We start from the raw sequence: 17,297 nt of genomic DNA on the forward strand, positions 1-17,297 counted from the left end.
AGTTGTTACATAATCAATTATATTTATAACATAATCAATTATGTAATCAACAGAAAAAAAAAATAAAAAAAAAATGTATGAGATCACAAGAGTTTCAACCAATACTTTAACTTCATTTTAATGGGGTGAAAGTTTGAAGCCATGAGACCCACATTATTTTCAAAAATTTCATCTACAATTAACTCACTACCCAATCCACAACATTCACTTTAATTCGGTCCAAATCAATTACAACTTTAGATTCACTTTCTTGAACCAAACACACCCTAAAGAAAATGTTATGACATTGAGCCTTAGTTTGTGCTCATAATTAAAAATACATACATTAACTATAATTTAATAAGCAATTATTTATTTTTTTAAAAAAATTATCAATATAATTTTTAGAAAATAAATAATCATTCGTCTAATTTAAGTTGTACATATTATAGGCTTATGTCGGGTCGTGGGATCCCACATACTCGACTCATGACGATCCCCATATGACCATGTGCATAAAGTTTTTAAGAAGAAGTTAGCAAGTTACATGATGCACCTTAAAAATATTGTAATTATAGCTTCCTAGTTAACTTCTAAAAAATAAGTAAGTGAAAATTAATAAATCTCATATGCATTTATTAACACACATTCAATTATTTTTTAAAAGCTAATTAATTATAATTAAAAATTTCTTAAAATATATTCAGGTGTAATTCTTACTTACTTTTTCTTAAAAAAGTAAGAGCAAGTTATCAAATCTCAAGAGAACTAATAATTGACTTATTTTTATAAGTGAATAAATTTTGGCTTATTTAAGTTATTAATTAAAAATAAAGATTCAATTACTTTTTTATTTTTTAAATATCAGAATCGTATTATTTTTTTTCTTAAATTTTTATTGCACAAGTTCGATCATACTACAATCCTTTGGTTTTTTATCCCTCGAATAGTATTCCATTAAATATTTAATAAAATTTACTTACTTGATATTATGAATGATAGGATAGCTTATACACTAATAGGATGATATGATACTTACCAAAATGTTAACATATCTCATTTTTATAAGATACATCATCATATCATGTCATTAATGTATCAATCACATCAATAAAATAACTAATGGTGAAACTAAAATTATAGACAATTGTAATACACAAAAATATGAGTGTTAATCGATGGATTGAATTGGATGGATTTCCTTAATATTGTTATTTTATTTTGATTAAAAAAATACTAGTTAAGTTGGATCAATTTTGTGTAATTTTTTTTGAAATCCAAATTGAATCAACTAAATTATAAATAGATTGATTTGAATTGAGTCAATCGGGTTTAAACATTTAAAAATTATTTATTATTTTTTAAATATTAAATTTTTTAGAATAATAATTTATTTTTATCAAAAGCTTAGATATATGTAATGATTAAATTATGATAATATTTGATAAATAAAATGAATGGTTTTAATGTTAATATAATAATTTATTTTAGATAAAATAAATTATTATATTAACATGAGAAAACATAAATAAAATTAAAGAAAAAAATAAAAAAAATAGCAACTAAAAAAGGGAAAAAATCACGTGTGGTTAAAATTTAACAAAAAAACATTATGATGGTTTGTATTTCTTAATTTAATGAATTATTTTGGATCGATTTAGGTTCATATTACTCATATCGATGAACACTCTACATAAAAATTCAATTCATATAATTAAAACTTGAAAAATAAAAATCATATAATTATAGTATGATGAGAAACCAAAAATATAATTAATCAAAAATAAATATAAAGGTTATTACCAATCACTCTCATGATAATTCTTAATATATTTTATTTATTTATTAATAATAAAATAAACTTAATAAATTTGTACAAGTTAACTTATAAAAACTCTCTTTAAATAGTCCAACTACTTGTTACTTGTGTGGCAATTCATTGAATAATTTTTTCCATAAATTTTTAATTATACTCATAGTCTTGTTAATCAATGTTATTAAAACATTAATTAAAAAACTAGAAGGAAAAAATAACTATCAGAAAAATTATAGAAGAGTATAAAAAAAATTATAAACAATAAATTTTACGTATTTTGATAAAAGTATATCTTTAATCTTTAATTAATATTATAAGAGTATTGATTAACATTTACCATATACTTATAGTATGTTAACGGAGTCTATCATGCCTAAGCAAAACATTTTACGCACGATACAAAGATTTTTGTAGTTGTCGGAATTCATCTCTTTGAAAAAGCGATTTCCAGCGGCCCTCCCCCCTCTCCTCGCGGGGAATTGCCACGATGCTATTGTGGACGGTTAGACTATAAAATAAAATGAAAGAAAAATAAATAAAAAGAAAATTACAAAGCCTTTAATTAGATAATAAAATAACAATAGCAAAAATAACTATAATTTGCAACACATGAATTGACAATGCATTATATCATACAATAAGTATAAGGAAAAAATAAATCAGGAAAAAATTATTTAATTTGGGTTGAAGCACGCAAACGCTATCTTTAGAGAGAAAATACCTCCACTGCACGGGTAAGAAATTCTAATTGCGTTCCTCTCTCAAGATACGACAACTCGTTGGTTCCGATCGTGTGCAGTGAAAGGATCTCCGAACCTTATGAACACCAATGCTCTTACTCTCAAGAAATAAATTTTTTATAAGAGAAGAAATAAAAAATTTTGAGAGAAAGGGATGAGACTATAGCTCTATGTGTGTCTTTAGAAGATAGGACAAAGATATATATAGGCATTTATGCAACAACAAAATATGATCGTTGGAAATATGACCGTTGAAAACCAACCTATAATTGTCAAAACAAACGTAACAAACTAGTTGACTCATTAAAACAAAAATCTTAAGAAAATCTAAAATAACTATTTTATTTTATAAAATAGAATTAATATAAGTAATATATATTTATTAATTTTAAATTGTAGCACAAATATTTAGCAACATTCCCCCACATAATTTAAAATTTTAAAATATATTTTCTAAAAGATAATTTGTATAAAAATATAAGAGAAAGAGCATGTGATATTGTATTTCGGTATAAGGAACCTTCCGGATTTGAGCCTTATACCTAGTGTTTATGAACTTCCACCCGAGAAAAATGTAGTGAACTTAATTGGTCTTGAACTACATATTCTTTAACCGGACTTTAGTACACAACTCCTACAATATTAGCGTTCAATTAGGTTCTAATCAGTGATAGCGCGTTACACGGCCTTGCGCTTGTATCTTGTTTTGTAAGTGCCACTTAGAGATTAACTCATATCTCACAGTGGCGGCCCCACCACCACACTCACTAAGTGAATCCTCAAAGAGTGGGTTGTGACCCCCACCCCTACAATAATTGTCATCGGATTCATTAAGAGGTATTTTTTTCCACCAAAAATACACATATATAAATACCTTAACCTTAATATTGCCACAATTTATAATATACCTCGTCATAGGAATGAGAAACAAAATAGTTTCGCCAAATTTTATTTTGGTGTATTTTAGTCAACAAACAATTTCGTTGTTACCCGTTGAACTCCATTCATAGGATCACCAATCACACGGAGACGGGTGTCCATTGTTGTAACTAAATAATGGGCTTTAGTCTCATTCCCCTTGACGACTCAAGTACTTGTTGACGCGTCAACCCTTTTGTAAGCGGATCCGTAATATTATTTTCTGACCTAACAAAATCAAGAGAAATGACACCATGAGAAATCAAATTTCTAATAGACTTATGTCTCACTCTTAAGTGTCTTCTTTTTTCATTAAAATTTTTGCTAGTAACTTTAGATATAACAACTTGACTATCACAATGCATTGGAATTAGAGGTATAGGCTTATTCAACAATGACAAATCACATAACAAATTTTTAAGAAAATCAGCCTCACTAGTAGCAGTATCTAAAGCAATAATTTCTACCTCCATAGTAGAACGTGAAATAATAATTTGTTTAGCAGATTTCCATGATATTGCACCACTAGCTAAAGTAAAAACATAACCACTTGTTGATTTTGTTTCATCAAAATCAGAAATTCAATTAGCATCACTAAACCCATCAATTACTGCAGGAAAACATGTATAATGAATGCCATAATTGATGGTTCCTCTTAAGTATCTAAAAACTATTTTTAATGCAATCCAATGAGAATGATTAGGATTATTAGTATACCTTCCTAATCTACCAACTGCATATGCAATGTCAGGCCTAGAGAAGCTTGTTAAATGCAACAAAGAACCGATAATTTGAGAATATTTATGGGAAAAAATTTCTTTTCTCAAATTTTTCTTTAGCTTGATGGATGAGTCATAAGGAGTAGAAACAAGTTTCACATCAAAATAATTAAACTTCTTCAATAACTTTTCAACATAGTGTGATTGGGTTAAAATCATGCCATCATTTTTTTTATAAGCTTAATACCCAAAATCACATCTACAGGACCAAGGTCCTTCATATCAAAATTTTTAGACAAGAAAGACTTGACATCATTTATGAATTGCATATTACTACCAAATATCAATAAGTCATCCACATACAAACATAAAATGATACATCCATTATCATCAAATTGTTTCACATACACACATTTATCACTATTATTGATTTGAAAACCATATGAAATAACAACTTGATCAAATTTTTCGTGCCATTGCTTTGGAGCTTATTTCAAATCATAAAAAGATTTAACAAGTTTGCAAACTTTCTTTTCCTTCCCTGGTTCTACAAAGCCTTCAGGTTGGCTCATATAAATTTCTTCTTCTAATTCACCATTTAAAAAGACAGTTTTTATATCCATTTGATGAATTTCTAAATTAAAAACACAAGCAAGTGCAATTAAGACCCTAATGATAGTAACTTTAGAAACAGGAGAATATGTATCAAAGAAATCTATACCTTTTATTTGTTTACACCCAATTACAATAAGTCTTGCCTTAAATTTTTCTATAGATCCATCAGTTTTTAATTTCTTTCGGAAAACCCACTCACAACCTATACTTTTACAATCAGGGGGAAGATCTGTAAGAAACCAAGTTTTATTATTTTTAAGAGAACTCATTTCATCATTTATAGCTTTTTTCCAAAAAGGTGCGTCAATAGACCTCATGGCCTCACCATAAGTTTTAGGATCATCAAGCAAAAAAGAGCGAAAATTTAGAACCAAAATCCTTAACTTTTTTAGATCTTTTACTCCTCCTAGGTTCAAACACAATGTCCTTATTAGTATTACTACAAGAAGACAAATTAGAATAAGAAGTATCACAAATAAATTTAGACAATTTATTTTTCAAAGGAAAAATATTTTCAAAGAAAGTAGCATTTCTAGATTCCATAATAGTACCATTAGAAATTTCAGACACTTCTGAATTAACTACCAAAAATCTATAAGTAGTACTATGCATAGAGTATCCAACAAAAACACAATCAACAGTTTTTGGATCCAATTTTCCTTTTCTTATTAATGAGAATGTTTACCTTTGCTAGACATCCCCACACTTTAAGATATTTCAAGTTTGGTTCTCTTTTTCTCCATAGCTCATAAATTGTTTTTTCAAAATTTTTATAAGGCACGCTATTAAGAATATGACATGCAGAATACAAAGCTTCACCCCACATATTACTTGGTAAACCAGAACTTACAAGCATAACATTCACCATATCAAGCAATGTATGATTCTTTCTTTCTACAATATCATTAGATTGAGGAGCATAAGGAGGTGTCACTTCATGAATAATACCATGCATTAATACTTATTAAATTTTTTCTAATATCAGAAATATGATAGACATCATCTAAAACAATAAAGTTTCTTGAAGATAGCTCTAGCTTCACTTGACCTTCTCCTAACACATGTGTCATACTCCCATTCCCTATGCTCACAGTACGTGTGCTTGATTCCTGATATAAAGAAAATAATTTTTTATCAGCACACACATGAACATTAGCCCCGGAGTCTATAAACCAATCATTTGAGTTAAAAACACAACTTAACTCAGGGTTAGTGACATGGTACCTGTCAGATGGGGAATCAGAGGCAGCACTGGTGGTAACAACATTAGCCTGAGGTTTAGGGAAAGACATAGGTTGGCGATGACGTTGAAAACAATTCTTAGCCAAATGATTAACTCGCCCACAAACAAAGCAAAAAATTTCATTCCCCAAATTTTTATCCTTAGGCTTATTGTTGTTATTAAAAGCATTGTTCTTATTTTTAGAAAAGGAAGGCTTTCTACCAAATTTATTTTTGTTAAACCCATGCCTTTTGAAGGACTTAGAGAAAGGTTTGCTAGAGCTCTCAACAAGATAGGCCTTAGAGTGAGAATCAGATTTTTGCAAGTGTTTTTGAGATGAACGATGTTTATCCTCAATGTGGAGACAGACAAGCAAATCATCAAAGGTAAAACTTTCATATTTATGTTTCAGGCTTCAAGCAAAATCAGTCCACGAAGAAGGCAATTTTGAAATCATGAAAGCCACAAGCATAATGTCAGGCAAAACGATTCCTTTCAATTTCATGTCATAAACAATGTTTTCAAATTCATGGATCTGATCTGAAATAGATTTTTCATCAATTATTTGAAACTCAATCATTTTTTCACAAGAGTAACGACTTAAACTTTTGTTAGTAGATCCATATTTCAATTCAAGTGATTCCCATAACTTAACAGAAGTTTTGGTATGACAAAAAATCTTATATATGTTATCAGCCAAAACACTTAAAATGCATCCATGACATAAAATATCTTTATCAGAAACATCATGCTTAATGGTTGCATCAGTTTAAACTATATCAATAGAGGAAGTTGAAGTTTTTATTTCTCTTTTAGAAATCACAGAGTATAAATCCAATTCAATAAGCCATAATTTCATTTGTTGTTGCCAACATAAAAAAATTTCACCCGTAAATTTTTCAAGCTTATTGGAAAGGGACTTAATCATATCCATGACAGACATTTTGATAAAATAGAATGCTACTGCAGAAAAGACTATGCAAGATGAAAGTGAAAAATACTTTTCTCTCTAAAACTGTTAGAATATAGAATAAAATGAAAGAAAAATAAATAAGAAAATTTTTGCAAAGCCTTTAATTAAATAACAATAGCAAAAATAACTATAATTTGCAACACATGAATTGACAATGCATTAAATCATACAATACGCAGAAGGAAAAAATAAATCAGAGAAAAAATTATTTAGCTTGAGTTGAAGCGCGCAAACACTATCTTTAGAGAGAAAATACCCCATTGCACGAGTAAGAAATTCTGATTGTACTCCTCTTTCAAGATACGACAACCAATTGATTCCGATCGTGTGCAGCGAAAAAATCCCTGAACCTTATAAATACCAATGCTCTTACTCTCAAGAAATAAAATTTTTTATACGAGAATAAATAAAATTTTTTGGAAGAAAGGGATGAGCCTCTAGCTCTGTGTATCTTTAGAAAAGATGACATATATATATATATATTAACCTACAGTTATTAAAACAAATATAACAAACTAGTTAAGAAAATTTAAAATAACTATTTTATTTTATAAAATAGAATTAATATAAATAATATATATTTATAAATTTTAAATTATAACACTAATATTTACGAACGACCACCACGTTGCAACGTGCTGCATCGACACCTCCACATACTTTTCGGAACAGTAAAGCGGGGCCTCTATCGTGCTGTCACCGACAAGGACTCCACCGTCACCGGCAAAATGAAAAAATGCAAGCGCGAGAGGGAAGGATTCACGCTAGCGCCGTCGTTGTTTCATGTGTTTGGCTACCATGGGGGAGAAGCAGGTGTTCGATTTCAAAGGAATGCTCAAGGCCGTGTAGAGGAACAGGGGAAAGGAAAGGAGGAGAAAAAGAAAAGAAAAAGGTAAAATAAAAAAGAAGAAAAAAAATAAAAAACAAACTTACGTACCGTGCGTAAAATGTTTTACTTACATTATGTAGATTCCGTCTATGTTTCGATAGCAAGTAAAAATCGTTTCTAATCCATAAAATCACGATAACAATATAAAAAAGCTGAAAAAACATTTGTTATTTTATGCTGACGGTAATTTTTTAATCAATTATACTATTAAGTGAATCTAAACCAAACACAAACCCCCATTAATCATCCTTCATCAGTTTCTCAACTAATTCCCCTGCGAGACGCGTTAGCGCGACCCTAGAAAGTAGAAATTTTCTTGGCGGTGATGTTTCAGACATTGGCATTCGTTACTTTTGTCGCGGTATGCAGACACTGATGTGTCCCACCCCTGGTCGTGCCGCCCTCACCACAACTTTTTTATTCCATTTTTCTCCATATACATTTTTCTAAGTTTTGAATTCTAATTGCATTACATATTTGAAATACACATATTATCATCCTTATAATTATGTTAACCCGAATAAAATTGTCTTCTTCCATATATAAAAAAAGAAAGTTTACATTTTAGAAAATGTCCCGGGTATGTTAATTTCATAATGAATTAAAAACAATATAAGTATCACTTTTAATTTTGAAGCATACAGTATAGGGTTTCATTAATAAGTGTTCTTAAACAATGGTTAGTATTTGTCTTTTGTATATTATACTTTATTGTTGGTAATTCATTTTTCGCATCAAGAAACAGACGGTGTTAAAATTATAAGATCATAAATAAATGAGCCTGTAGATAATTAGTGAATGGTCTTAAATTCTCCATTCATCAACGTTACGCATAAATAAATAATTTCAGAAAAAAAAATTAAGGACATGGCAATAGGATAAAATTGTCTTTTCGAATTTTGATTAATCTTTTGCTCAAAAGATAGAAGTCTAACTTTCGCGAAAGTCCTCCCACGAGGAGCTCGGGCAAGGCATTGTCTCTTACGTTACCTTCTACCATACACAACCTCACCAACACTAGTATTAAGTGCTTGTTTGATTTTCGGTGTACTAGTATATGATAAATTTCACTTAACACATGTTTTATTAGTGTGCACTTATGTTGTCTTTGAGTTGAAGGACTATGTATTCTCTTATTATTTTATACTTTTCTATAAATATTTTTTATTTCTTTAATTAATAGTACTATTCTGAAGGCATTATCAGTTAACGGTTGACGAAATTTTATGTACTAACGTTCTGATGTTAAAGGGTAAGTACGATCCTTTTAAAATTAACTACAAAATTTTTTCCGGCAATATATATATATACTTCCTTTATCTAGAATTTTTTTTATCTTTAGATAAATTTAAATATAATATTAATTATTTTTTGATTTATATATGTTATAATAGTAATGATAGACAATAAAAATTATAAATAAATTAATAATAATATAAGATTAATTTTATAAAAATATATTTTTAATCTATTTATTATTATTTTTAATTTGTATAAAATAATTTAAGATAAAAATAGGACAAGGATGAAGGATCTATTTGTTGTGATGTAAATCTAAAAGCTGCGACTATTGGGGAAACGCAAGAGTGAATCCATTTGACAAAATAGCAGGAGCCCGTTGAAGCCCCACCCCACGCGTCGCTCGAGCCACGATGATACAGAGTACTTTTAGTAGTCTTCTACCACTGACCAACCAACTAACCAACCAAGCAAGTACGAGGGCATAAAGGTAATTTCATCCTACGAAACTCAAAACTCTTTTTTCTGGCTTCTCTCTCTAGGAAGCTGGGGTGAGTGAGTGAGTAGGTGACACAACACCAACAAGTGGATGGAGCTCTGTTTGCTTGGGAAGTTGAAAACTTTGAACACAGTACAAGAACCGCTTACCAGGGAAACAACCCAATACCACTCCCACCATTAACAATACACAGATAACCCATTTATTGCTAACATCATCATCTTTCCGTCCATAAAATAAAACACACACACTGGGCCTCACTCTCAAGGTACTTCCCCACTGTTCCCATTTTATGCCCGTACTAGTCTGACCCTTTTAGTGGCATAGATTGAGGTACAATTACAAAAGCATATTACCCGTATCGTATCCTTTCTGCTACAACCACCCCGAAACACACTGCGTTTTTTTTGTGTCAAACTTCAACCGGGGCTTTCTTACTTCTCTTCTCTTCAACTTTTTAGTGTTTTTTTTTTTTTTTTCTCGTGTCGGGTCCTTGAGCTTCTATTTGTTTATTTATTTCCGGCAGCGAGTTGAGTTAATTTTCGTGTCATAGTCTCAATTAGGTGGATGTGACTTGTGTGGTTAGGGTTTACATGCAAAAACGCATGTGCTTCGTGTCTAATTCATCCTGAAACAAGGTTTTGGGACAGAGATCTGAATATTTCAAGCTATCTATTTTGTTTCTCTATCTAGAAGGTTTTGAGAAATCAAAGATGGCGAATAGATGGTGGGCTGGGAATGTGGGAATGATAAGAGAGCAAGAGTTGATGGAAAACAGCAACAACAACAACAACAACAACAACGCTACTACTACTACACCGACGAATAGCAGCAACAGCAACACTAACGCGAACACCAACACCAACACGACCGAGGAAGAGGTGAGCAGGGATAACGGAGAGGACCAGAACCAAAACCTCGGCAGCCACGAAGGGTCGGAGCCCGGAAGCAGCGGTCGGAGGCCACGTGGCAGGCCAGCGGGGTCCAAGAACAAGCCCAAGCCGCCCATAGTCATAACTAAGGAAAGCCCCAACGCGCTCCGAAGCCACGTCCTGGAAATCGCCTCCGGCAGCGATGTCGCCGAGAGCATCGCCGCCTTCGCCAACCGCCGCCACCGTGGCGTGTCGGTCCTCAGCGGGAGTGGCATTGTAGCCAACGTCACTCTCCGCCAGCCCGCCGCCCCCGCCGGCGTCATAACCCTCCACGGGAGGTTCGAGATACTCTCCCTCTCGGGTGCCTTTTTGCCGTCCCCCTCGCCGTCCGGCGCCACCGGACTGACCGTCTACCTAGCCGGCGGGCAGGGGCAGGTTGTCGGCGGCAACGTGGCGGGCTCTCTCGTCGCCTCCGGACCGGTGATGGTGATCGCCGCCACTTTCGCTAATGCCACTTATGAGAGGTTGCCTCTGGAGGATGATCAAGGTGAGGAGGAAATGCAAGTGCAGCAGCAGCAGCAGCAGCAGCAACAGCAGCAGCAGCAGCAGCAGCAACAACAATCTCAAGGTTTGGGGGAACAGGTTTCAATGCCTATGTATAATTTGCCTCCTAATTTGCTACACAATGGTCAGAACATGCCTCATGATGTGTTCTGGGGAGCTCCACCTCGCCCTCCTCCTTCCTTCTGATCACCCTTGCCAATATGATCATGTCTTTAATCTCTCACTGACTTGCGAATTAAGTACTATGTTAATTAATTTCTCACGGTTTTTCTTGCAAGCATAGCTAGCTAGCTAGCAAGGTTAGTTATTAGGATGGTTTTGTTAATTTGTGCTTCTTAGAGACTCGAGTCAAGTAGATGATGTTCTTATCTTTAATATACTTTGTAGTACTACTGGTTTGTTTATTGTTTTTTTTTCTTTTTCTGTCTAATCAATCTGCTTGTTTTGGTGGAAGAGTTGGATTATGATTATGTGTAGGTATTTAATAAGGATGGAGTTTGAAATGGTCCGGGAATAAGAATGGAGCTGTGGTGCTGGAATCTGTGGTAAGCTTCCATGTAGTAACATTTAGTACTTCATTGAGTTGAGGAAATTGCTGGAAAGTTTTAGCGTGAGAAAAAAAATGGCATTAATTGGACAGTTTTCGCATTGAATATTTTTGCACGTGGTACATTGATATGGAACAATAACTTTTTTCTTCAAGAGAGGGGAAGGGGTGATGGTGATACGGTCGGTTCATCTCCCTTTCCCTGAATGAATCACTGATCATGCTGTTTTGGACTTTAGAGTAGACCATACTGCTTAAACTCGAGTCAACATTATTTTGCGTCATCTAGGTGGTGTCAAAAAAGGTTGTCTGGGTGTAGTTCCCCCCCTTGTTTTAGATTTCTAGGTTTTGCTTTTTAGTATTTTTTAGGAATAAAACCTGCATCTGTTAAATTTGGACCCCATAGTGGATATTATTGTTTATGGTCTTGGCCTTTTGGTTTGTGTCACTCTTGCTTAGAAACTCGTCTAGCTAGCCAACATGCATCTTTTTATCAATTTTTAAGTTAGATAATAGGTATCGATGGACATGAAGTATGGGAGGGGTAGCATAATTGTGTCCACTGTATTTTTAATTGTTTGATATTGGATCTAGGGTGGTCGACATCTTGGACTCCTGAGGTATTCATACCTTGGTTTGCTTGCTTTCTTGTTCAATTCATTCATCAATTTTGACACTTTATATTCTCCTTTTCATTTGTTTTGGATGATATTGAATGTGAGAAATTTTAACGTGACTTCTTTGTTCTTGCATATTTCATCTGTGGTTGAAATCCACGTGCATTAACACTTTCACTATAAAATAATGTCATATATGATATATTAATGAAAAAATATTAGTCATTAGCTTTGCTAGCTTCCATTGGTATAGTTTTTGTTTCACAAAAAGTAAATTATTAATATAAACATTAGAGAAATGTTATTTGTACGACTAATTTTATAACTAAGAGAGAAAAGAGAGAAGTATGAGATCTAATAAATGATGCAATGGGGAAAGATAGAGACAAAAAATATTGTTATGAGTTATTGTTAAATAATACATCTCTAAACATTAATTGCAGCTAGGTCATACTAACAGATAGTTTAATTTTTATCAGATAAATCTGGTACCAAGATATACAAACCTAACAAATAATCTCTCAATTCCAAAATAATAGTCTTTTAAGGTTGTGGCATACAAAATATTCAATTGATACAAATGCAAATGCAGACAAAAATATCTTCAATCTTTCTACTACTCTTGTCATAAATTGTCCTACATCCACCAATAATAGATACATTTTACTATCCACCAACTTATTTTTATGGTTCATCTCTCTTTTCAATGCAAGTATTAATTTATCTTTTAATCATATCTAGGGGTATTGTTGAAAAAAAAGAAGCTTAAAAGTGCTAAAAGGACTATTATTTTGGAACAAAAACAAAAGACTAAAAAAGACTAATTATTTTGGAATGGAGTAACCTTTTTTTCCTTGTTAGTATATGATATTTTTGTCGTGCTCTGAAATAGTTGAAGCAAAGGAACATTTGTATTGACTGTGACAATTGCAATTTTTCTGTGATGCTGTTCACAAGGCCTCTCGTTTGCTTCTAAATGGTGTTATTCCATCATTATTACCTTATGGTATCTTAATTTAATTCTTGTAATTGTATGCCTATGACCGTTCCTTGATGAGCATGAGATATCAGTAATATTTAGCCAAGATTAAAATTTTATCGGTGTATAGCATGTATCCTAGCCTCCTTGGTTTTTGTTGTAGCCTTGTGGGCCTAGGGCATCAAAGTGATAAGGGAAACAGAGAAGGATACCCATATTTCTTGAAATTGAAAATTCAAGAATGTAATTTAGCAATTTTAGTCGGGTTAAGTTTGTATAATATGATCAAATAAAACCCTAGGCCACTTAATAAAAACAGTTCAGATGACAGCCTGGTTTTTCACTGAAGAGGAAAACTATATGTTCAAATACTTCCTCCCTTGGCTAAACAAAATTTAGCAAATATATGTCTGTGGTGAAAGCTAAATTTAGGACACTGATTTGTTGTATTGCATACAGTTACACACCATACAAAGCATTGTGTTAACATTTAGTAAATTGATGTAGGAGATTCACTGCTTGGGGAAACCATTAGATATAAACAATTTTCTATCAAAATTGTAAGTTTATCTACTAGCTTTTAATTTTATCTACACGATTTTCAGATGCAAGTGACTATAAATTTTGGGTTGAGGGGGATAATAACACCCATATAATCCCAGTGGAACAATACACATACACACATAATATACGTGTAGCATTAAGAAAATAAAACAAAATAACTGCCCCCCACATTAGCCAATATAAAGGTCCCTGACTATGGATCAACTGCGAAATTGCGTTCCATTTTATCAATGGAAATGTGTATTTGTAGTTTGTAATAAAAGCTGGCCAAGGAAGAGATTACAATGATGAAAATAACGATTTTACTAAAAAGAAGTTCAGTTTTAATTATTGCATATATTTGAGCTTGTAGTATCTTATGTTTTCTGTATTCACCAAAAAAGAAATCTTATGTTTTCTGCTTGAATGCAGCATATGCTGTCGTAATATGTGCTTTTCTTTGTCTCTGATTTACACAACTTGCTTGTCATTGTTGTTAAATAATTTATAATTTATTCTAATAGTAGATTTACACTGTTACAAATAGGATTGTGGTCGAAGTAAGTTATCCACATTTAAACTGAAGTTTATTTTATAGCCTTCCTTGTAACAAATAATAAATAAATAATACTAGTACTACCAATTAAGTTCAAGTAGTGTCTGGGTTCAATCCATGGATTGACCATTTGATGCACACAAGCTTGACACTCGTCCCTGGGGTGGCAACCCTTAAAATGAAACACCTGGCATGACATGCTAGAAAACTGGAGATAAGATAATGACTGTGACAGAATAGTGAGAGCTTGCCCTCTTGCCGAATCAAACACCTGGGCTTGTAGAAAACTTGAGATAATGCCTCTGACAAAAGATTTTCGTTTTTTGAATGAATTAATGTAGATTATTTTATAAAGCAATTAAAGTTTTTATGATTAAAATTGTACATTTAATCCATTAAAACTTGTTTATACGAATTGATCGTGTCAATTGTTTCGATAGTTCGTACTATGTACTAGTAGTATCTAAAAAAAAAAAACTAGTAGTATCTAAATCATGCAAGTCATCATTGGGAATTGAATTACTGTTAACAGTTTTTTTTGTGATATAAGTCCTAATAAAATGGAAATGATTAGGATTAAAAGATGAAAGAGAAATGAAAAAAAGAGGAAAAGTAAAAAATAATAATAAATATTAAGTGATGCGGAAAAAACATGATAAATGAAATAGAGATATTTAAAGAAAATGAAATGCAAATAAGATAAAAAAGAAAGTGAACAATTATTTTATCAAAATGTGTGATTTTAACTTTATATATGTTTTGTTTATGTAAGCAAATTAATATTTATTATCATGGCGTTTAGTTGCTTTGGTTAGTTGTGTGTGATTGAGAAAAAAACTCAGATGATCAATCAAAATACTGATGCTTATGGAGTGTGTTTGTAACTACATATGAATCAATTGAGAAGTTTTACACTTATTGAGCTTTGCATTTTAAGTTTGTAGAGACTTATGAAATAATACTTTGGGTTGGTAGAACCTAGTTACAAAGTTTAAAATATGGAATCGAAAATTTGTGGAGGTGAAAATATTAACTGTGACTTTCAGTGGTGAGAGTATTGGATGTAGAATCCGTAGAGGTGTGAATATTAGATGTAGAAATTGAGAGGAGATAGTACGGTGTAGATCTACAAAGGTGAGAACATTGAATGATGTGCGGCTAATACAAGTGTGAAATCCTATAAAGGCTTAAGGATAAAGAATTCCTATAATGACTCACATTGCATTTGAGAAATTCTTTTATAATATTTTATTTGTTGCATTAACTCCTTGTCATCACACACCATGGCTTTTAACCCATATGATTTATACAATGACCTAAAGTTATATTGCGATCATATGTAAATAAATGATTTATCTAATACAAGAATATAAGTTTGATTTTTCTTTTGTGTAAAATTTTCTGGCTTAGTCATAACTATGTATTATAAATAAGATTAGTTTCTGATTCAGTTGAAATAAATTCGTTCTCTTACTTAGGACAAAAAAAGATGTCATGTAGTTCTAATAAATTCAAATAAATTATATATATTTTTATTGTTGTTATAAATGAAAATAACTAACATTTAGTTTTTTTTAATATTTTTTTGTGTTGGTGATCAAATTTAATACAAGATTGACGAGCCATGACATCTACTGGGAATTGAAATTGTCATAGACAGTTGCACTAACAACATTTCTAAATATGCTCATATTTTTTTTGTATAATAGCTTGTATGGACATGCGGGTAACTTCACTCGCAAAGCCTGTAACTCGCGAAGCTCGTTTTGCAAAGTTTATATTTCAAATGAGTTCATTTTTTTTGTGAGTCCGTACCTGACTAGCCCATGAGTTTAGCGGGCCTGTCCATTCGAAAAAAAATTAAATAATAGAAAATTAAATTAAAATGTAAATTTTGACTCATTTTAAATTATTTTAAAAATTAAATATGAATTTTCTAATAAAAAATTTATTCATCCAAAATGATAACATAATTTGCATCTTAACCTAAAAAATATTTTTCTACATCATATTTACTTCAATTCTATACCAACTAATATTGTGTATAAAATACTTAAATTCTATATTTTTAAAATCTTATTTTTACAGTTTACATCCCTTATTTATGAGTATTAACTTTTTTATATTAAAAAGTTCACAATTTAAATGAATCAAAATATCAAAACCGGTATATTGTGACCCAAACCCAGATGCCCAATTCTAGGTGAATTAGATGATACATGATAGAGTATTTTGTAAATTGGTAAAAGGATGTTGTTCGAATATGATACATGTACCACAATTCTTACAACAATTTATGCAACATCATTTTATTTGTCTATCTCTATCATATCATTTATTATATTTCAATTTTTTTTTTCTCTCCTCTCATTTTTCTCCCTTTTTCACTCATTTGTTTTAAAAGTTATCGTACAAGTATTATTTTTCTATAAAAAAATTGGAATCATGTTCAAATATTATATAGATAATAACATTTTATATAATTAAAATATAAAAAAAGGTTTTGTATTCAAATGATGGCATCAAAGGATTATGTTCAAATATTATATGGATAATAACATTTTATATAATTCAAATATAATATATAATTAATATTTTATATAATTATATACAATATTGTACACTATGGTTGTCTATTTTTTTTATTATTTATTTATTATGAATGTAGCATTAATAAATTTGTTTGTTTATGGTATTTATTTTATTATATAATATATATTTATTTATGCATATTTTGTTTCTTGTATATGATATTATATTATATTATGTTTTTTATTTGATATGTTTATAAAATTTATATTTTATATGGATTTATTATTTTATTTATCTAATCATGGTTTTTTCAACTTAAGCTTTTTGTTTTTTATTTTTTAAAAAAGTTTTGACATGTACCTGTAATATAATATCCATGTAGGAGGCTTTTTTAACAACTGTATCCCATATAACATATCATGTGAGAATCTATAGTCCACTTTATAAGAATGTGTGAGGTCAGGTGGATTAACATTTA

The 17,297-nt window shown here is 31.1% G+C and overlaps 1 protein-coding gene across 3 annotated transcripts; it reads left to right on the forward strand.

The window, feature by feature from the left end:
• Window positions 1-9,575: 9,575 nt before the first annotated feature.
• LOC100791954 (AT-hook motif nuclear-localized protein 15) lies at window positions 9,576-15,497 on the forward strand. Of its 3 annotated transcripts, none has more exons than XR_005889686.1 (2): window positions 9,576-11,590; window positions 12,187-15,205. XR_005889686.1 is itself a non-coding variant. In XM_041012031.1 (2 exons), the coding sequence occupies exon 2, from the start codon at window positions 10,323-10,325 to the stop codon at window positions 11,229-11,231; it is 909 nt and encodes a 302-aa protein (XP_040867965.1). In that variant the 5' UTR covers window positions 9,583-9,877; window positions 10,306-10,322; the 3' UTR covers window positions 11,232-15,497. The 3 variants fall into 3 exon arrangements, 2 of the variants coding, with proteins under 2 accessions (XP_040867965.1, XP_040867964.1); XM_041012031.1 differs by having other exon boundaries at window positions 9,583-9,877; window positions 10,306-15,497; XM_041012030.1 differs by having other exon boundaries at window positions 9,584-9,877; window positions 10,303-15,497.
• Window positions 15,498-17,297: the final 1,800 nt, after the last annotated feature.

This window comes from Glycine max, chromosome 18, assembly GCF_000004515.6.
Source record: "Glycine max cultivar Williams 82 chromosome 18, Glycine_max_v4.0, whole genome shotgun sequence".
Taxonomy (NCBI): domain Eukaryota; kingdom Viridiplantae; phylum Streptophyta; class Magnoliopsida; order Fabales; family Fabaceae; genus Glycine; species Glycine max.

Excerpts from the sequence above, each read along its gene's own strand:
- LOC100791954 (XM_041012031.1), top strand. The coding sequence starts at position 10,323 with ATGGCGAATAGATGGTGGGCTGGGAATGTGGGAATGATAAGAGAGCAA.